The following is a 22,167-nucleotide window of genomic DNA, read 5'->3' as shown; positions in this document are numbered from 1 at the left end:
GTTCTATTCTTTAAATGGATACAGAGATCACCACTACAAGTTGAATCCACGGTATTTTGTCATGCTAGACAATTAGGAGTTTCCATTAGATAATTACCAGAAGTATGTCTCATACAGGAAAAACAGTCAATTGCTGATGTAACAGGATTAACCAATCCAGCACAGTGATCCGGCCCACTTACTTTTGACAGACATTATATGTGAGTGTACACATGAGAAGTACAGTATAAAGCTTCGCATTATAAATACCACAAAGAGGAACTTCAGCAGTTCTTAATGCACAATACAGCAGTCTCCTTCTGAGAGTCAGGACTAGAGAGGTAAAACTTTAAATCAGCTTTTTTCTTTTAAAACTGAAACTTTTAATTCCTGTGCATGCTGTTGCATACTGTCAGGGCTTTATTGAATGAATGCATATGCAGAGCTTTGCAGCTCAGGTAATTTTTATAGAAAGAGTCTGAACCACCATTTCTATATCTACTCAAACGCTAATGTATTTTTGTACATATATATGTATGTATGTATGTAAGTACAAATGAACTATATATCAGCGGTATCAGCAGACTCGCTTTTAGAAAACTGATCTTTAGAAAGTTATGCTTTAATGTTAAATCTGTCATCATCATGGCATGCACGTAAAATATGTTATACCTATATGTAATAGAGATTGTCTGTGATATGCGTACCTGTTATGTATGGCAAGCAACGTATACCCCACAGCAAGGACCCAAATATACTTATCTGTATTTTATATTGATTTATGCCTATACCTTAGTTTTCATCAGACACTGTTGGGATAGGTGCTATATTAGAACTATAAATAACCCCTTTAATTATGTCATCTGTTAGTACATCTAATCATGAATGCATATTTTCATCTGAAATTATTTTTTCATCCAATTAAACTTTTAGTTCTATTTCAAGCTGACTTTCAGACTTCGTATAATTACAGCAGACTTTGGGCTGTTCACAAGATCCAAGAAATTTAGATGTATTATAGCGAGGTTTGTGTTACAAAGATGTGTTTATAAGAATGACTGCAGGGTTTATAATGCTGACAGACCCATAAGTGTAACAGTATATAACAGTATAGCAACTGAGGTCAGTAAAACGCAGATGAGGGTGTACTGTGGATGCCTTATAACAGTGAAAGACTTATAAAAGAGCTTAATTGAAAAGGACTTGCAATATATAACATTTGTAAAACTTTGGTTGATTGTTCAATTACTTCTGTATGTTTCATTTACTCTAACTATAATTCTTTGCCTGTCTGTCAGCCCATGTGCCTGTAGTCATCTCATGGAAATTAGAGACCTTACAATGCTTATATTTATAAATTACTCCTTTCCACTAAAATACAATGGCTGATGGTAATAGAGTGAAAGCGCCTATTTGCTGGGTAGGAGGTAAGCACACCTGAGAAGAGAGAGGTGTGTGAGAGAGAGAATGAAAGAAAGGTAAAGGACGAGGGTAAATACTAAAAAACCAGAAGGTGTTCTAAGAAAATCTGTACAAGTCAAAGTCTGGAGGGGAAGAACCTCAAAAGTTAGAGTCTATCAGCTGTAGTTTTCTCATTTTCCATTACCAAGTTCAAATGTGAGGGAGTTTGCTAACTTCACCCTTGCTAGGTAAGGAACAGAATGGAGAGGCTACAGAATGTGAAGGTGACATGAAGCCATGGCAGTGACACAGGGAATACCTTTTCACTGCAGAGCACAACCCTCCTGGGCATAAAGTGGCCAGAGTCTACCAACACTGGTTGAAACTCTTGCTCCGAGCAGTGTTTTAGATAGCCTTTCACTCCTGATGTCTTATTCTAATATTATGATTGCTCTGTGTGGTTTAAATGAATGAAACAAAAAGTGCCTTCTAATAACAATGACCCAAATGTAGAAGATCTTACTCAGCCTTCACTCAGACAGAATTATTATTGGCATAGATGAGGGATTTGCCTGAGTCAGGAGCAAGTATGATTTGGCCAGATGGCATGTAACACTTTTCACCTTCAAAGCATTTTTCAGACACTACTTGATTAACCCCAAACCTAAATATATCTGCCCAAGAACTTCTAGGCACAAACTAGCATAGAAGTAGGGATATTTCTGGTGCGAGGGCACTACCTTAGCATGTCACAGATATGTGCCGTACCAACTCCTGCTTATGCTTTCAGTGCCTGACCGCGTACTGCAGCTGGAGACTGTATGATATATTATATAGCCCTCCAAACAACGGTGTTATTTTGCCCCTGTCAGATCTCTTGCCAGTGTTGATAACCTCCAGCATTTAGAAGTGAGCAGAAAAGATCTTTTCTCTTCTACTCAAGGCAGAATAATGTTCTGTCCAAAATATTCAGAGCCCCTACCCTCATCCCCATCTCATTCACAAGCTATCTAGCATCTCCTGCTATCCCTAACAATACCAGGCAGGACCAAGAGCAAGGTGCTCCTTAATAAAAGGTTTCACTCTTTTCATTCATTCATGTTTCCTCTGTTTAGTTAAGCCAGTGATACTGTTGAAGGAATAAAACAAACAAAACAAAAAAAAAAAAGAAAAAAGGGAAAAAAAGGGGGGGGGGAGAGCCAGGAGGGTCAAACAGAGAGAAAAAAGAAAAAGAAAAAAAGAGTAAATTTACAGGAATGAAAAGAGATTTTAGAAAAGGGGGGAGGGCAGAAACCACGAGTAGTGATATTTGAAGAGGTGTGTGTTAGGGGAGCAATGAGCATAAGGAAGCCAGCCTGCCTGTTCCTCCCCCTTCCTAATCATAGCCTTTACTCACAGACAAAACTCCCTCCCTCTCTCATTCACTCACTCACTTTAGGCCAATCCGTCCTCTCTCTCTCTCTCCCTCTCTCTGTGTCTCTCTCCTACTCTGAGACAGAGTCAGAACTCTTCTCCCTGACAGCCACAAACATCTACAGCACTTATTGCATTCAGAGAGGGAACCTGCAAACAAAACTTCACAGAAAACTTTTGGTTCTTGTTCCAGAGAATTTGCTGAAGAGAAGGAAAAACAAACAAACAAACAAACAAACCAAACCAGCCCCAAAAAAACTGTGCGTGAAGGGGGAGGAAAAGCAGGGCCTTTTAAAAAGGGAATCACAACAACTTTTGCTGCCAGGATGCCTTTGCTTTGGAAGAGAGGATTTTTGTTGGTGCTTTGCTGGATTATAGTGAGGAGTTCCCCAACCCCAGGATCGGAGGGGCACAGTTCAGTCACTGACTGTCCATCATGTGCCCTCGCCACGCTCTCAAAGGATGTGCCCAGCTCACAGCCTGAGATGGTGGAAGCAGTAAAGAAGCACATACTGAACATGTTGCACTTGAGGGACAGACCTAATATCACCCAGCCGGTGCCCAAGGCAGCACTTTTAAATGCCATCAAAAAACTCCACGTGGGAAAGGTGGGAGAGGATGGTTATGTGGAAATAGAGGATGATGTTGGAAGAAGAGCTGAAATGAATGAAGTTGTGGAGCAAACCTCAGAAATCATCACTTTTGCGGAATCAGGTGAGTGCTTGAAAAACAAAACTGTAAAATATCCTTTATGACAGAACTGCAATTAACTTCTTTTCTTCTCCTCAGCAATAATGTTTTCTGCAAGGTTGTAGGATGAGACCTGGGGGAAGGGAGAAGGAGGAATGGGATGGGGGGACGGGACTCTGAAGGAATTTGATTTTTCTCACTTAGTCTTGGCCACAGCTTACACTTGCTAAGCACAGACAGCCACACAGGGAGGAAGCTCTCTAACCAATCTTGAGCAGAAAGTCAGGCTGCAGCGGGGTCCTCCAAACTGTGCCTGTGAAGCCAGAGTACTTGCAGTAAAGTACTGGATTGCAGAGCTAATGGTGAAAGAAAGAGGGCTGAAGCCTTTGGGGGAGTTTGTCAAGACAGAAAGTGAGCTGCAAACCACTTGAGAAACAACCCTTTCATGTAAAAATTACAGTGGAAGTTATAAAATCAGACGAAGCAGCTTTAACTTTTAGAAGCGAGAGGGCTTTTTTGGCTTTTTGTTGTTGTTTTTTTTTTAATTTAACACAGCATCTTCGGCAATAAAGAGTTGCAGGGACTGTCAGATGACTTCAATAGAACCGGACAAGTTGCTGTAGCTGATCCAATTTGTAATGCAGACTTCTTGCATACTGGAAAAAAAAGATTCTGTTCCTAGAACGCTCCTGCCAAAAAAATGCAACCTTGGTAGGGTGTATTTTGAACTCTTTCACAGTTCTGTTTTCCCTAACTCTTATGCAGTAAGAGCTCAGAATACAGATATTTACTAAGTAATGACTTAAGACTCACATCGATTGCCTATAGGAAACAGCTCTGAAGTTGTTCTTTACTGTCTTGCTCCTACGTGAACAGGACCAGAACCCGTTTTAATTCAATGTATATGTATGTGCATATTTATCTGTTAGTATATGTGAGTATGTTTATACATGCATCAATAGAAGTCTCTTGCAATAACACTATCATCTAACTAACAGCAACTTTTTATGATGCTGTCTAGCCAAAGCATTTTTCCTGTTGCCAAGACGGTTTTAAAAGAATGTCATTGTTTTGTTTGGTACAGCATATGGTAGGCAAAGTATGCAAAGGAACTCCAAGCATTTTTGTTTAAAAGTTTGCTGCAGCAGTATAAACAATTAAGACAACACTCAGAGTTTCCAGTCCTGAAAACCTGTTGACTCAGATGTTCTGTTTGCAGGGAAGCCATGCACAAGAAGTGTGCATGCTTTTAAGAGCAGACATTCCTGCTGGCTGTCCGATTTCCAACTGTACAAGGAGCCCTTGCCTTTGGAGTCCTTGTCAATATACACATTATCAGTTCTTTCAGTATGAAAGCTCAGGCTTTTTGGTTTTCTCCATCCCCTCCACTTCAGAAAGCAGGCAGAAGGTGTCAATGCCAGTGGTCATTAGAAGCAGGGGAGGCTCAATGTTAGTTTAGAAGTGAGTTTTTAAAAGCAAGGAAAACTTTAAGCTGTCTATGAGTCGGATTCCCCACCTGGTTTTCAGCAGCTTGCTCTGAGCACAGTGAAACACATATGGCATGAGCAGTGGTTTCTCTTCACTGTGTGAGTCCCAATCATTTGTAAACACATTATTGTCTCTCCTGAGCTCTGACACAAAGGAATTTGGAATTTGATATATGCCTACTCAGTACGACACCCTCCGACAGCGGCTCCTGAAGCCATTGGCTCTCGGGGTCACGTGAGCAGCGAAAATCGTGCCATTGCCCACACGCTGGCCAATAGTCCAGCCACTGATCCCCCCCGCCACAAACTACCCAACACTAACACGTCACTTAGTTTGATTTACATAGCGTTGTCCTACCACTGCTAGCCAAATTAATTTAAGAAGACTTATGCTATGGAGTTGCGCAGCTGAAGGACGGGGCATCTGCTGTGTTCCCTTGCATTTTCTTCCCTGCTGCTGTTCTCCACCTTCATGCTAAGCCTGTCCTGAAAGCCAAGGCAGGAGGGCTCCTCTGGCCCTTTTTCCCATACCTGCTAGGCTTTGATTTGGGAGGAGGGAGGAGCAATTAGCAACCTAGAAACCAAGCTCTATGGTTTGGGCTTATAATGGAAATGATAACTCCACTCTGTGGAGTAACTTCAGACTGCCAAAACATATTTTTCATCTATAGCCATTCATATTTGGTGTCTTGCTAACATCAGAGGATCTACCCCACTTTACAGGTGCCAATGCTGCAACAACTTAAGTAAAACTCTACCTAGGATCTCTTCCACTCAGGCATCAGCAGTACTGTGTCAAATATTAAAGCAGTATTGTTTTTCCTGTTGAAGAAAGTGAGGCAAAAAGAAGGCGAGTGACATGTCATATAGGAAGTATGAGTTAAAAAGACAGGAATAGAATATAGCCACATGGACAGTCCTCACTGTTCACTCTGTGGGAACTGGGATGAGTATGGATAAGTTTAAAACACCAAGCAGGAGAATAAACATGTTCCCCTCACAGTCAGGTTAATGTTCTTCCTGCTTTCAATGTGAAACTCACTCTGCCTCAAAAGAGGGCAATAGGAAATCAATGAAAATCCATGGAAACATCTCACGTCGTATCCAATAAAGGGCTATGGAAAGAGAAATAAGACTTTAGGCTTTTTGTTCCTTTGGGTATGACTTGACATAAACCAGCCATTCCCCCTACCTTTCAGAAGCCACATTTACTACTTGCCTTCATAAAAAAGTAGTATTTCCATCTTTCAACAGCCGTATCCTCAGACATACAATGAAATGGAGTGAGTGAACAAACAGTGCCCTGTGCACATGACTCTGGCTTGAGACCGCAATTTTCTAAAATAGAACAAAATTCAAATGAGCACAGGCTTCAGACAATTAGAGGGGAAACTAAATGCAGTGAACTTGTCTGAAGCACAGGTGTAGTTATGTCCAGGAAATCAGCAAAATAGCTGGCAGGTAGTTTTCACAGCTAACAAATCCAGGCAGATCTTTACAAAATTAATGATCGTTGAGTATTGGGCAAAAGTTTACAAATGCACCCTACTGTCCTTTGGCACTCTTACAAGTAAAACATGAAAATTATTTTCTACTTGCATATCAAACTAAGATTACTAACCTCGATTAGTTCTGCTACAAGGGTAGCTGTGCCAGAGCTCTGTGGGTTACTTCAAGGTCTTAAAAATAGTCTTTTGAGGAGAGGGGTCATATAATTTTTTGACAAGCAAATCTAACAGATTCTATAATGGAGATACCCAATACTCATAAAATATGGTCGGCTACTAACTCGTTCATTATTTTAAATAGATAGCTTATTAGGCAAACCTGGGATTTTGCCAAGTGAATTTGATCCTGGCAACTAAACTACCAATGAAATGGGTTGCTAAGACCAGCCCCCGAGAAGGTGATAGGAATTACTGGATGGAAATACTGAAATCCAAAGGTTTATCATTAGGAGAGCTGTCAGGAAAAAAATGAGAAGTCTGTCAGCTATTTAGACCATTCCTACCTTTTTGTATCACTTAATACTAAATTCAAGGTGAACTGACTTGAGCACGTGATGCCTACTTTCATGTGCAGCTACACGTGCACACACGCCTTTTCCTAGGAAGATACCTACTGTATACATCCAGGCTGGCAGTTCAGGAGGAAAAAAAGGATGGGTCGCTTCTGCCTCTTTAAATCATTTCATCAATTTTCTTTTGAAAGCAAATGTATTTAATGGTACAGCTATCCGTGCTGAATAAAGAACGACCACGAGAGGGCACACTCCAAAGGCTTTTTGCTCCACACAAGGCAACCTTCCTGCAAGCTCCTATTTTGCCTAATTGGATCCTGAATCCCAGAGATCTTTATGCTTATCTGTAGCTTCTCTGAGTGGAGCTCTTGTTTCTCTCTTCTAGTTTATTTAAAAGGCAGAGATTCACTGGAGTGGAAGACTGTAAGTAAAATAATGCAGGAAGGAAAGAGGCAAAGGGGAAAAAGATAAACTGATGGATGCTAGAAGTTCTGGAAATCTAGAGAGATCAGAAATTATCATTATTATTTTTTACAAGATACTGAGAAATGTGACCGTGAATCATCATCTGAGCTGATTTTCTCACATCTTTTTTTAATGCAGTCTCCTTGGCTTTTAGAAAACAAGCCTATTTCCCCTTGAATTTTTTTTTTTTTTTTTTTTTTTTTTGCTTTGGCATACTACATCAAAGATTTCAAGTTCAGCAAATGAAAGCAAGTTACTTCCAGAAGAAGAAAGCCATTCTGTATGAATCTGTTTCATTGTAACAAAATGTGAGAATTCAGGGAGGCTGTCCGGTTTGAGAAGAACTTGAGAAAGCACAGGCAAATCTAAGAAGGTGGGAACCAATTTAGAAAAAGATACCCAAGAGAGAGAAAATACTGCATGTGTCCATCTCCGTGCATGTAGTCATGCATGCAGTTTTGTATGCAAATGCAGTTGCGAATATTAGAATATGCATTTGCCTGTAGGTGTGTATAAGCGTATGTATATCCGTATGTACGGGTACGCCAAGGCAGGCATGCTTATGTAGCTGTACCTGCATCACTGTAATATGAATAGGTTCCTGCAGATAGGTGTGTGCATCCGTGTGCTCTCCTGTGTGCAGGATGTATCTACACTGCATATGTGTAAATGATTCATGCTGAGGAGTTCTTATATATAGATATGCCTATATGGCTACGGAAAGGCAAACTCATTTAAAGCAACAGAGCTTTGCAAGATTGATTTTAGTGCAAGATTGAAGCTTAGTCTACTGGAAGCAATTGGAAGTTTTGCTATTCATTTCAGTGGGCTTGGGATTTGGGCCTTAGTGCATAGGAATTAAATATTTTAATGAAAACAGACTGGTAGCTTCTGATCCAATTAATTTTAGAATTTACAACAGATTATTACAAGTATGTACAAAAAATTACTCTCTCTCTTATGAAAGATAACTAATTGATATTGGTTTTACCTTGAAATATGGTATTGGTACAAGTGACCCTAAACTTTGCTTGAGCTATTTTAGAAGTAAATGCAAAAATCAAGTAACAAAAAACTTCAACCAAACAAACACCTTTTTTGTTTCTGAATATTTAAAGTCATGTGGGGGAAGGGCTTTCAATTTGGAAAGAACTCGAGGCTGTGGATGTAAAGTGCTTCCCTCCTGACAAAATAGCAGAGGAGAGTCAAGGTTCACCAGAACTGAATTATTTCACATTCTGAATGACCTTGTCAATGCCCCTTTGGGTTAACTTTTCAAGAAAAGGTATTTAAATAAGGTTGCTGCTGCTTTTTCCCCCACGAATGCTTGGGGAATAGTTCTTTTTCCTGGTTTTCTTTTTTGGTTCAATTTTTCTTACAACAAAAATCTCCTTTTGCTGGCAGCAAAGGGTATGTGAACATAAAGATAAGGTGTTTGTTATTCGTGTCATTGTGCCCTTACTAAGAGGCAACAGTCAGGCAGTCAGGGACCAGGAACAAAAGTACGAAACCTGGATGACCAGTCATATGAGGGGTAATGACTAGTTAGAATAAATTGTTTGCCAGTGATCCATAGGCTGAAATGCATTCACAGAAACGGCTACTGTGTAATCGCGGTAGTAACACATTTGTAATAATCAGTCTGCCTAGGGGATAACAGTGCTAAATTCACTGAATAAATTCTACGTGGTGAACAATTCATCTAACTCCAGTGGTCACTCATTAGTAAACATTTTGAGCAATTATCTCTCAATAACCATGCTCTTCTCTTCACTCTCTTTAGAGGAACCTTTCTAGTAACCTATTTTTTTCTGTCTCCTGGGGAACGGAAATGAGAAGTAAAGAGAAGGATGCTTTTGAATGTAATTGCAGATTGGCACGCAGTACAAATTCCCCCAAATCTAAACATAGGCAGTAGTAAAGTTAGCAACTAAAAAAGGAAAAAAAAAGCTTGCTTTGTATGGAAAAACAGTTCACTTACAGTATAACGTAAAAAGGTTCAAAATTAAGCAGCGGTGAAGCATGGAAATTTAAAGTAACAGCACCGTCTTACACAGTGAGCATTTTTCAAATGAAAATTTAAATACTGCGTATTAAGAGGAATTAAGAATAAGTCATATTATAATGTCAGAAAGGATAATCACTTTCATTATGAAAAAATCAGCCTTAATCATTTAACAGCATATAGTTTAAAAAGAAAAAAAAGGTCATTTTAAGTATCCTAGCATTTTACTCAAAAAAAGATCCTCTTAATTGTATAGCTTAGACCCTACTTAGTATCTGTATATAGCTTGAACTAACAGGGCTCCGTTTGAATTCCGCTGCAAATTGCAAATAAATGAGCTTCGACTGCATAGTTAAAGCCTTAAAGCCGACGATACTGAAGGAAGGATCCTTAGCCTCAGAAGAAGAGCACACCGGAGCCACAGGCTCCTGCCACCAGCCCAGCCATGAGCTACCCCACGCAGGGTTGCCCCCGCCAGTCTCCCCATGCCTGGGCCCGCAAGGGCTCTGCCGATCCCTCCATGCTCTCCTGCACCACGCCAGTCACCAAGTACCGCTTGGGAGTGGGTACCGAGCGCGTGAGCCCCAAACAGCCCTTCCAGAGGTGGAGAGGAGGGTACCTGTGCCGGCGCCCCTCTGTTCGCATGGTCAGGTTTCTCTCCTAAAAAGGTGTATGAGCACCACTGAAGAGAAAAACAGATATGAGCAAACTCTCATGCTATATATACTGATGCTACACTTTCCATTCAGTAACTCCTTCCATTAAACCTTTTACCATATATGCACTACTTCTTAGGGCTTGTATTTTTAACCATTTCTCACAGCATTTGCCAGTGTCACTCGCACTGCTAGACTGCTCCCTCGGCATTGCAGCCCTCTTCCTGGAAGGGACTTTGCTCAGCACTAAAGCAGAGAGGTGGCCTCTCCAAGGCTTTGGGAAGGGGAGATGAGGAAAAGCAATCAAAGGGGGCCCAAGAGAATCCCTTGTCTCCTTTTTCAGCTGCTTTCTGCTATGATAACAATCCAGGCTGTTGACATCGCCGTTTATATGAGCATGGAAGTGATGAAGGCATTACCACTGTTGGGCTGTGGGTCTTTCCACAGGAGTCAGGCAGGAGGAGCAGGATGATTAGAAATGGAAAAAGACCCTTGCAAATCAGCTGTGGCAGATGAAAAGGCAGTACAAGAGGATAAACAAAGTATAATTATGGAAGCGATACCATCCCCAACTTTCAGGAAGGCCTCCTTTTTACTTTCAGTTAGATGAACAGTATATATTTCCAAAGCTTTGAACCTGGTCATTAACTTAGACCAAAAAGGAAAGTCTGCTAAATCCCTAAGCAATATTTGGAGAAAATGAAATACAGCGATTTTTTTGAAGAATTTATTTTATTGTAGCACTGTACCTTTTGGAAATAAAGATCCTGTTATAAAGTGAATGTGTAATTATAATAAGCCAGATCCAGATATCTCAATTCAGTTTTAGCACAGGCCAAACTCTGATTTCAAAATGAGCTTGTCTGAGCATAGTGACCTCGTAAAGACTGCAGGATTCGTAGCATTTGTGCCATGCGATCGTAACAAACCATTTGTGAATGTGGAGAGAATTCAGAAAAGCTTCGTGTTTTCCGAATGTGAAAGCATGCTTTTTATCCCCAACTTTGCACCATTCCCAGTCTCCTTCTAAAAAGATCTGTGAAAGGGAAAGGTTTTTTCTAATTGCTATTAAAACCTTTTATTAGCTATGCAGGTTTGAGGACTCAGAATTTTGTTTCGTCCAGAAATATTAGGCTTACGTAAGCTTCCTGCATCTTTTTTCTTTAGGATCTGAATTGACCATTCGTGTGTGAAAATGTAGCTAGCCACATCCAGAGAGGCTGTTTTTGTAGCTAACAATCTACAGGGAGGCTGTTATCCCTGTATAAGGACATGTCTTATGCTACCTTGCTCAAGCTCACTTTCCTCAAGTGAAGAAAAAGCAAGTATTCGGGAACTTTCACCATACTATTCTAATGTTTTTACTAATGAGGAAGAATTCAACTTTCGCACATACAGGAACATATGAAAAACTAATTAAGAGAGTTCTCGAGGTCCTGTTTCTTTCATGTAATATCTGTCAAAAAGAGTGGCTGCATTGCTACACTTCTGGCCAGTGCATAAGGTAATATGAATATTTACTGTTGGAGATACGTCACTTTCATAACTATTTTCAACTCCACTAGCATGGAAATAACAAAATGTGAAATATCAGGCATTAGCACTTAACAGCATTAGGTTATTCTGTAACACAGGGCTGTCTGGCTTTTCTGATTAGATGGCCCATAGAGCTCCTTCCCCTGTTCAGCCAGGTCTGCACACCCTGCCTGCTTTTTTCGGAGACCATGAATGCGCCAGTTTTCCATATTCATGTCCAGCACGGCTGATCTGCTTGTGCACAGGATCCCTCCTAGCACTAGAACTGCTGTCTCTACCCAGCTTGGTGTCTCAGGAACACAAAGTTTTCCACTTCCCAGCAATATATGCCTATTCCCCACACCAGTCTGTGAGCTCCGGGGAAAGAGAGCAGCTGGGAAGAGGCTGCTGGTGCCAGAACAATTTCTCCAGCTTGCTCTAAACCATCTTTCCCACCCCCCCGCCAAGGTTTCCTTGGGTAGGGACTGCAAGCAGAAGGGGTTGGATGGAGAGTCTTGGAGGCAGCAACCCCCTCCTGGCAGGTGACCTGCCTTCAGGTTCCCCTGAAGCCCAGGTCCCCCTCAGAAAGGGTTTATTGGGTCTGTGCCTAGGAAAGGGATAAGCTAAAGTTAGAAGCTTGCTTTAGAAAAGAGAGATGGGGGGGAATGAAGCCACAGGCTGGATGGATGGTCCTCGCAGGCCTTGGAAATATCCATTCTTGTACAGAACACTCTTTAAAACATCCCTACCTACAAGGCAACTATCTCTTGGACCAGACTTCCTTTGGCCTGGAGGAATGTCATTGAACATCTTGTGCTCTGAAACCCGTGCAGGAGTGGGATTAATGTCTATCACCTGCCCTCTGCTCCAACACAGCTGGCAGCTTTGCCATTTCCAGAATGGAAAAAAATAGTGTTAGCTGGGAAGATCTGACAAATGAACTTCCATTCATTATTGAATGAATCTTATTTAAAAAAATAATAGAAAAACAGTAACTCCACCGTGCCTCACACTACTGGTTAACTTGCTCTGCCTTTTCTATAAGCCACTTGCTTTTCTAAGGCACAGTCCCACTGGGTCATGTAGCTCCCTGAGAAATTAATGTAACTCACTGTGGAGACTGGCATCAGTGAAGTCTGTGAGAAGCAGTTAACACAAACCATGTGTTTCCCTATCTCAGTGACAGTTAAAGTCTACAATTTCACACTCTCACTTAGAGGGAAAACAAAAACAAAATGCTGTGCCCTTTGGCCACTGTAATTCAGAAACGTCTGTCTCTGACCTGGGAATGCCACCAGGGAAAGCTGAATGTGTCAGTGCCAGGACTTCACCGAGAAGGAAAGCGACAGGTAGCTCAAAAGGCAGCACAGCCTGCCTACAGACTTAAGAAACCAGGAACCCCTGAATTTGCAAGTAAGTACAGGATAGATGTCTCTTGTGATTTTGTCCCACTTCTGTTTCACCTGAGAATCGGGGGACAGGGAGGTGGTCAAGGAGCCCATGCTAGTGGAGTTCAATGGCAATGGGAAGCAAGGAGAAGAGTCTTGCCGCCACGAGAGCAATTTTTCCTGTATGCATCCAGTCACTTCAGTTTTGATCGCCACTTGCCCTTTCTAGGGTGCAAAGTTCTGGTTCCCTGACAAGGAGAACCGCTGCACAGAGAATTGGGTCAATCACCGTGGGTAGCTCAAGAATAGTATCAATGACAAATTGACAATTATGAATACTTTTAGTGTCTCACTAAGGTCAGATATCTGCGCACTTCAAATTGTGACCCCAGTCCATGCTGGCCTCCGTGCTGAGAAAGAACAAGAGGTGCCAACATGGCTTTTTCTTTTGTCAGGAAAATAGAAAATTACCTCTCTTAAAAAAAATAATACGACCACTACCCCCCAGCTAATTCATTCTCTCTTAACTTTTTCACGCTCTAGTGATCAAATCATTAAACAGCCCTCATTATTCATTCCAACTTCTGCCAGGGATATGAGCTCTGTATCAGAGAAACACCCCCTCACCATCATAATTATCATCATGACATCTCAGTAAGTTGATACAATTATGCCAGAGAACCATCCCCATAATTATACAGTTCTTTAGCTCATTTCTCAGTGTATTCACCATTACTATAATCACAGCAAGTACAGTGTGTTAAATTAAGAACAGGATCTACAGCTAACATCTCACAGGATGAAGAGTCTGCCTGCTGCAATTCTGCAATTCTTTACAATATAACTCTGCAAACCTCTCAAAGCTGAGGCTCATATTTTAGTATTTCTTTGTTTTTGAAACAATTGACATTTACAACTCATTTTAAGATGCATATGAAGAATGGCATTTTATGGAGGGAGAAAGAGCAGACCTCATTCCCACATAATTTCCAAAGTATTGCCAAAGAATTGGCAAGGCTGGAACTCACTCCCTAACTTTAGCTATTAAGCAGAGATTTGCATGTGTATGGTACATATAGTCATGGACTGTTGTCACAAAAGCATTTTTGCCTTTCACCTAACAGTGATCACAGAGACAGCTTAGGCAAATGAACTCTTAGCAGCCACTGATGCTTATTTGCCATGAGATGCTTTACATAAATGACTATATCATTACTGTAATAAAATGCTTTGGTTAAAATATGATACTGGAAAACAACAGGCAAAGAAATATTTTTCTAAAGAGAGAATTTTCACAAAAGACAAACTGAGGAGGAGATGAGGTGAAGGAAGGTTAGAACAGAAGAATCATAAAAATTTAAAGAGCCAAGTAGGAAACTGAGGGAACTTCATGCCTGTGGTGACAGTAACAGAATGCTCTTTAACAGAATGCAAGCAGACATACTAACAAGTTCTTCCTGTCTGTTTCCATTTACCAAATCAGGCACAGGCAAGAAAATGTTGCACTTTGAGATTTCCAAGGAAGGCAGTGAATTGTCAGTGGTGGAACATGCTGAAGTATGGCTCTTCCTGAAGGTCTCCAAGGCCAACCGGAGCAGGACAAAAGTCACCATCCGCCTGTTTCAACAGCAGCGGCAGCCAAAAGGCAACTCTGAAGGACCAGAAGATATGGAGGATGGGGGGCTGAAAGGTGAAAGGAGCGAGACTTTGATTTCAGAAAAGGCAGTGGACACCCGTAAGAGCACTTGGCACATCTTCCCTGTCTCCAGCAGTGTCCAGAGACTCCTGGACCAAGGCAAGAGCTCTTTGGATGTGCGGATTGCCTGTGACCTATGCCAAGAGACTGGAGCCAGCCTGGTGCTACTGGGCAAGAAGAAGAAAAAGGAAGATGATGGAGAAGGGAAAGAAAAGGAAGCCGGAGAATTTACAGGAGAAGAGGAGAAGGAGCAATCACATCGCCCCTTCCTGATGATGCTTGCCCGGCACTCAGAGGACCGCCAGCACAGGCGGCGGAGACGAGGCCTGGAGTGTGATGGCAAAGTCAACATCTGCTGCAAGAAGCAGTTCTTTGTCAGCTTCAAGGACATAGGATGGAGTGACTGGATCATTGCACCTACAGGTTATCATGCCAACTACTGCGAAGGAGAGTGCCCCAGCCATATAGCAGGCACATCTGGTTCATCATTATCTTTCCACTCCACTGTCATCAACCATTACCGCATGCGGGGCCATAGCCCCTTTGCCAACCTCAAGTCATGTTGCGTGCCCACCAAGTTGCGGCCCATGTCCATGCTCTACTACGACGATGGCCAGAACATCATTAAGAAAGACATACAGAATATGATTGTGGAGGAGTGTGGCTGTTCATAGACACATGTGTGTGCAAGACCCTTCTCGTTACGTTGAGAAGAAAATGTATCAAAAGCCCAAGAAGAGGAAAGACCAGACATGGTATAACCTTTTTTGAATGAAATAATTATTGGAAATAAAAGCAAAAACAAAAGAGAGAGAGAAAACAGAATAAAAAAATAATAAAAAAAAGAGACTTACGGAGGATCAGAAAAGACTTCAGCTATAAAAAGGAAGAAAGCTTCATGAATCCGGGCTTGAATGAGATACATCTGAATGGCGGTATGGGTTGGGGATTTCCCCTTCCTTTCAGTATGCTCCTTATCTTATTACATAGTATATTAAACATTAGTTATTACTAGGGGAGTTATGTTCCCTCCCTTAGTTACCCACCAGTTCAAGCCGTGGTAGCAGCTCATCTAACCTGCAGCAATTTGGACGAAGTCCAAAACGTCATTGAAATTTCTTGAAAAGCCATGTGTATGAACACTACATTCACTGGCACTTTCCCCCCAAATTTACCGAGGACCTGAGTAGGTGTGTAGTGTTTGCATGTATATATATATGGCTATGTATTTATATACGTATCTCTATACATACACACACTATACACATACATATCCTTAACATTGGTAAAGGGACAATATTGTGCAGGTGTATACACCTTCATCTTCTGCACTACATTTACAAAAAAAAAAAAAAAAGAAAAAAGGAAAAAAGAAAAATGAAGAAAAAAACAGAATAAAAAAGAACGAATGAAAGAATAAAAGTTACATTTTGTAAAGGTGCTTACAACGTTAGAACTATGCAACCTAGTTGGTTTGAAACTGTTTACCTGCGAAAGAAAGAAAAAAAAAAAACAAAACAGAAAGACTTTTTTTAAATGGAAGTAACTTGTTTTAAAAAAAATTCTTCAGTGAGAGATACTTGAAAGGAACATGTTTGTCCAGTTACTGGAGCCAAACATTTCTATATTTTGTAAAAAAAAAATTTTTAATCGTTTACTATTTGCACTACAATGGTGTCTGACCTGTCTAATCCTTATTTAACAAATATTTGCAAGGGAGGGTGGTTGGGTGTGGGAGGGGTTGAGAGCTGCACTTATTGTGAGCTATACAAGAACTGCTACAGCACACAAAATAGCTATTTTTATTATTATAATAATTATTATTATTTTGTACCTTAAAATGAATAGACACATACACCAAAGACATTTGTGTGAGCCTCTAAAAGGTCTGTTTGTGGTTGGTACCATTCACCTGTAATAAGTTAGGGTTTGAATTAAGGGTCAGTGGGTTGATTACATTCAGGCTAGAATATCTGTTAACCAGTTAAATTCAAATAGTGCCCTCAATAGAAAATTGCCATTTGAAGTAAGCCCAGAAAAGCCCTGGGATTTGGATCCAAGGTCCATCTAAGCATAATTGTACTCTTTTGCATGTACAACACTAAGACTTCTCCCGGATGCACAGCAACTGTGCATTGTTGGGAAACAACTTTACACAAGGGATATACATATATATATGTATATATTTCTGTATGTATATATGTATGTATATACAAGGTATAAGCACTTCTGGCTTCACTTTAATGTTCCTAAAACAATGAATGTTTGTGTGCAAAGCACAGTATGTTAAAAGATTGTTTGTTACTACCAAGTGGGAGGCTACACGTTCAAAATGGTATTTGTGCGAGAGAAACCTAAAGTGCTGGTGTACACTTAGAACGTCTTGATGTAAAATTGCAAGCAGCTTTGGGCCCTGCCCACCGTCACCCCTGCAAATATACAGAAAATGGCAGTTGTGGTAGGATTTCTGTTTGAAATGCAGTCTTCAGCGAAAGACCGGCTGTCCCAACCACCACCCTCTAGCATGACAACTCTTAATGGGTTTGCACGTTACCTGTAAGACCTAATTTTCAGTGTCAACACCTAACCTGAAGGGTCCAACCCATAGGGCATAGGTAGGTAGTTTTTTTAAAAAAAAAAATCTATCGCTGTCATATTTAAAAGAATGTTAAAGTTACAACATTTGTCTTTGGGTAGGGGGAGATGATAAGAGGGAATGGGAGACACCTTTAGGCCCTGTTTACACTGAATTTGATAATCCTGAGCCTGAAGATTCAGACTCTCACAGGTTTGCAGGACCAAGCCCTTGTTAGCTGCCTTCTGATAGAACAGGCTTTAAAAGGCCTCTCACGGAAAGATGCACTAACGTGGCTCCCCACCTTGTTGAGAGCACAGTCTGTAAAAAAAAGTTAAAAAACCAGAAAGATAGCACAATTTAACCCGCTCACATTGGCTAGGGATAGCGTGTTAGCACCTTTATGGCGAGAACTATGTTTAAACAGTGTAATCAGGGCCTTCATTTTTGTCAGCCAAAACTGTTTGTGTGTGCATGTGTGTGTGTGAGTGTTCTCTGTGTGTGCATTATGTATGTGCGCATGGGCGCATGTCTGTATTTGTACGTATCGATAGAGATTTAAAAAAAAAAAAAAGGGGAAAAAAAAGAAAAAAAGAAAGAAAAGAAAAAAAAAGCCCTTTCCTCCATTGAATAGATATCAACATACATGCTTATAGCTAAGTTTTCTATCTAATTTATTCCACAGTATTTAGATTGCATAGTACAGCTAATGGGTTATACATTTATGTACTTTTTATACAATGCATTTTTTTTACAGACTTGTTTGCAATTTGCAAAAAAAAAATTATAACAATTGGGCAAACACTAAATTTGTCACTAAAGTATTCTGTAAAATATCAAGGCTTTCTGATTTAAATTATTTGCAGAAGTTTGTTGGGTTTTTGTGTTTTCTTCCTGGGGAAAGGGAGGGATACCAAATGCTAGTAGGAAAATTAAAAAAATAAAAAGAAAAAAAAAAGATGCACAACTAATTTATCATTATAACTTAAACAAACCAAGTTCCTTACCCTGTTTCATTTGAAGCAAGTGGCAGAATTACTGTTGATTTTTCCAGCAGTAGAGCCAGGCTCTTGGAACAGCAGGAGCAGGGACATAGTCTGTTACAGTTGTTGAGGAAAGCACCATTAATTTCACTGGGCTTTAGACTTGGCCTTAAAATTGGATGCATATTGTCCCAGAACCCTTACTCATGTCAACAGGCTCTTTGACATCTACTGGTCTCCTTACAAGAGTAGTAAAACTACTTACATGAGTAAAGGTAAAGGGTGAATCACAGGTTCCTTTTGCTGTGGGCAATGTGAAGCAAGAGAAAGGATTCTGAATGAATGGCACCATATCCAACATTGTTTAATTGAATTATTTAAACCAGGCTGCTTGCATCATGGTTGATCTCTGAACATAGTGGCAAGAGAAGCAGGTGAGATGGCTCACGTTGGTAAAAATTATTCTCAAGTGTAATTAGTTAAAGAGCATTGGAGACCTGAAAACCCAGCACCCTCCCTTCAATGACAATGGCAAAACTCCCATTGGTTGCAAGCAGAGTTAAGTTTAGGCTCATGGTTTTCCTGGCCGAAGCAGAAATAGCCTTTAAAAAGAAGTCTGCTGAGTTTGATACCAGCCTTTATGTGGTGAGTGGGGACTGGCCCTGGAAAACATGAAACTAGCCTGAGACAACTTGCAAGCGAGAAAAGAAAATAGGATTTTAGGTGTGGTGAGCATGTTTCATGATAGATACACCAAAACCAGAAGGTGGTTTTCAAATGAAGAAGTAACTGTTCCTAAACCCTGCTTTTTAGCTTTCATTTGTGTGTGTATACTAATCCCAAATTTTAAAGGTTTCTCCCTCCAGTATCTAGATTCAGTCATGGGGTTTTGATTTGTGGTCAGAGTTATTTAAAGTAGGGGGAAATGAAAAACTATATGATAAAATAAAATAAGAAATCGGGATGTTAATCAAGACTGACTGATTCCAGCAAAACACCCCACCCCCGATAATTTGATTTAATTAAATCTGCATGCACTTAAAATAGCATTAGAAATTGTTACCATATTTAAACAGTTGTTCAAGGGCATGCAGTCTCAAAAATTACTTCTCCTTTCAGGTATGACTATACCAAAAAAACGCAGAGGTTTTTAACTACTAACACATTCCTTTCCATATAACCTACTTCCTGTTTATATTGAAAATATATTTGCAGTATATATTTAATCACAGAAATGTATTTGTTTAGTACCTCCACAATCTTCTTGTTTCACAGTTGACCACATTTGGTTGTCTTTCCCCCTGTCCGTGTCAGATGCTCACTGGATGCAAGGCCTAAGAAACTGGCAGAAGTGCACATTAAGATGTTTCTTTGGGAGGGCTGAATGTATTTGTATTCCTGGGGTTTAGCAAAAGGAAATGCTTACAGATGCTTATAATTATTCTACACTCATATGTCACAGCAGAATACTGATCTAGGGCCCGAAACTGTAGAAGTGAATGAAATGGGAGTTTTGCCATTGACTTCAATAGAAACAGTCTCTTACCAAATCATTGCAAAATAGGACTCCATTATATATACCTGCTTTTTTTGTATTTAGTTGAGATTTAAGCCATCAAGTTCATTTAACTGTGTACTCCACAAGGCCATGTAAAGGCTAGCAGCAGTATCTCTGAGGCAGAGAAGTTCAGGCAACTGTAAAGTCTACGTGCAAAATGAAAGATTTTATGGACTATAGTTACTCGTGTGGAATAGTGCCTTACTCTGTAAGCAATGTTGTTGATTTCAGAGGGTCTCCTTTCCTAGAAAGTTAGTTGTCAGCATCAATAAAGTGAGGAAAGTCTATTTCTGGAGTGTAGGTAGAAGCGATGTGATGGAAATTATTAAGTTCTTTAAGTTAAACCTCATGTCAATAGTGTGCATCAGTATAAGAATCAGATGCTAATCACTTTCCTTACACTGAAAAAAGCTTTACTCCATCTGCTCTCACTGCATTACATGTGGAGTAAAAAGGTTTTCAGTACAAGTAAATAAAATCATAATTTGACCTTTTGTGAACAACTATAAGCAACATTTTCATGGGCAGAAACAAACAACACTTCTGGGTTATATAGCTATTTATTTTTTGAGATATAGTGAATCTGTGTTAATTCTCAATGGGTTTCTTTGTATTTAAATACTTTCAAAAACAATACATTGACGATGGGTTGAAGATATATATATATGTATGTATATATACATATTATATATATCTACAGTATATATATACACACACAACTATATATATATGTATATACATATATATATAAATTATGAAAGCCAAGATATTATGAAGCCTATTTTGTTTTTATCATTTTGTGTTTTGTTGTTGATATTATTATTATTATTGTTATTATTATTATTTTGCATACTACATGCAGTGCTTTAACCAATGTCTGTTTGGCTAATGTAATTAAAGTTGTTAATTTATATGAGTACATTTCAACTATGTCAATGGTTTCTTAATATTTATTGTGTAGAAGGACTGGTATTTTTTTTATTTACATTATGTTTAAAGAGGTAACAGTTTGATATGTTCTCATTTGTTTATATTAGAAGTTATTTATTTTCACGGCATTCCGTCTGGTATTTTGATATTTGGAAGGCATGCTACCTATACTTTGTACAGTTAGTGAGCAGTATTCAGCAGCTCCCGTTAGATTTTTAGGCCCTATGTTAAATAAAAGATGTTTGGGATTTTTATTTTAGGTCTTTCCTATTGGTTTGCCAGGACCATTCGGTGCACTTATTGCCAGACACTCTGCCTGCGTGACCAATTTATTCCTACTGTATTTACCCAGGACAGAGGACCAAAACCACCTCTGGTGTAAGTCCAGTGACTTCAGTGAAGTTATACCAGAGATGTATTTGGCTCACAGAGAAAATGCTTGTGCAAATCAATGCAAAGAAAAGGCAGAAAGAAAGAGTCTTTGCATTTGGAAAGGGTTTTCAACGTGTTAAAAATGTTTGGGTCAGCTACAGTTTTATTTTACTTTGTTCTTTTTGTTATTTTGCTCTTTCTTATACAACAGCAGCAACAACACAAGTGAAATAAATAAAGGGAGTTTCACCAAGCATTGTGTAATCGTCCCTTAATATGCATTCCTGGTTGGGAAATTCACAGGAGCTGGGGAAATAACAGAAAAAAATTCACCTTAGAGGTGAAACATGTGGGTGCCTCTTTGGATTGAACAGTATGATGACCTTCTCTTCGGTGTGACTATGCTAAATGGACATTCAAATTCATGGCCCTACATGTAATGGAATTTCAGCTTGTTCGCTTCTCCTTGTGAAATGCACCCCGAGTACAAAAACTAGAGCCAATTGCAACTTCTTTGCCTGCAGGCTGTTAGGTCTTCAACTACCATCACCACAATTCCCTTGAATAACCCAGAATTAGATGCTTACACAGATAAAAGGAGAATTTTGTATTACCGAGACAAAATTGCAAGGCTGTCAGTTCACATACGCTAGTTTATAAATTGATTAGTAGTCAGATGAAGTGATCAAAGAGGCCTGATCACAGGCAGCTGATCCCTGGTCTGAGTGAGAAATTTTCTGAATAACCTTATATTTGAAAATAAAGTGAACTTACGAAGGGTTTTCACCAGTCATTGCATTCCTACGGTGATAAATGGACTCATGCTACATTCCAGTGGGGTGAGAATCAGGGAACAAGAATTCTGAGGCTGATCTTTAAATGGATTATTTGCACGGTGCATAGGCCACTGCAGCTATAAGCAGGCCTTTTAATAATCAGGCACTGAAAGCTTTTTTACAAAGGCTGTAGAAGTGAATTGCTTTCCTCGTACTAAGTTTTGAACAAATCAATGCAATCAGAGCTAGATAAAGCCT

At 39.9% G+C, this 22,167-nt stretch overlaps 1 protein-coding gene and 1 long non-coding RNA gene across 2 annotated transcripts in view; one reads left to right on the top strand and one right to left on the bottom strand.

Annotated features, from left to right (window-relative positions):
• LOC141739068 (uncharacterized) overlaps positions 1-5,116 on the bottom strand; it is a 77,850-nt gene extending 72,734 nt beyond the window's left edge. Inside the window, exon 1 of the long non-coding RNA XR_012585573.1 lies at positions 5,000-5,116. This is a non-coding gene — a long non-coding RNA (uncharacterized LOC141739068). The remainder of the gene's footprint in view (positions 1-4,999) is intronic.
• On the top strand, positions 187-21,361 carry INHBA (inhibin subunit beta A). The gene is made up of 3 exons (XM_074575607.1): positions 187-320; positions 2,987-3,507; positions 14,503-21,361. Exons 2-3 carry the CDS (start codon positions 3,120-3,122, stop codon positions 15,387-15,389), a joined length of 1,275 nt encoding a protein of 424 aa, XP_074431708.1. The 5' UTR covers positions 187-320; positions 2,987-3,119; the 3' UTR covers positions 15,390-21,361.
• The last annotated feature ends 806 nt before the right edge of the window (positions 21,362-22,167 follow it).

This window comes from Larus michahellis, chromosome 2, assembly GCF_964199755.1.
Source record: "Larus michahellis chromosome 2, bLarMic1.1, whole genome shotgun sequence".
Classification (NCBI taxonomy): domain Eukaryota; kingdom Metazoa; phylum Chordata; class Aves; order Charadriiformes; family Laridae; genus Larus; species Larus michahellis.
This window is presented reverse-complemented; position numbering and strand designations above follow the sequence as displayed.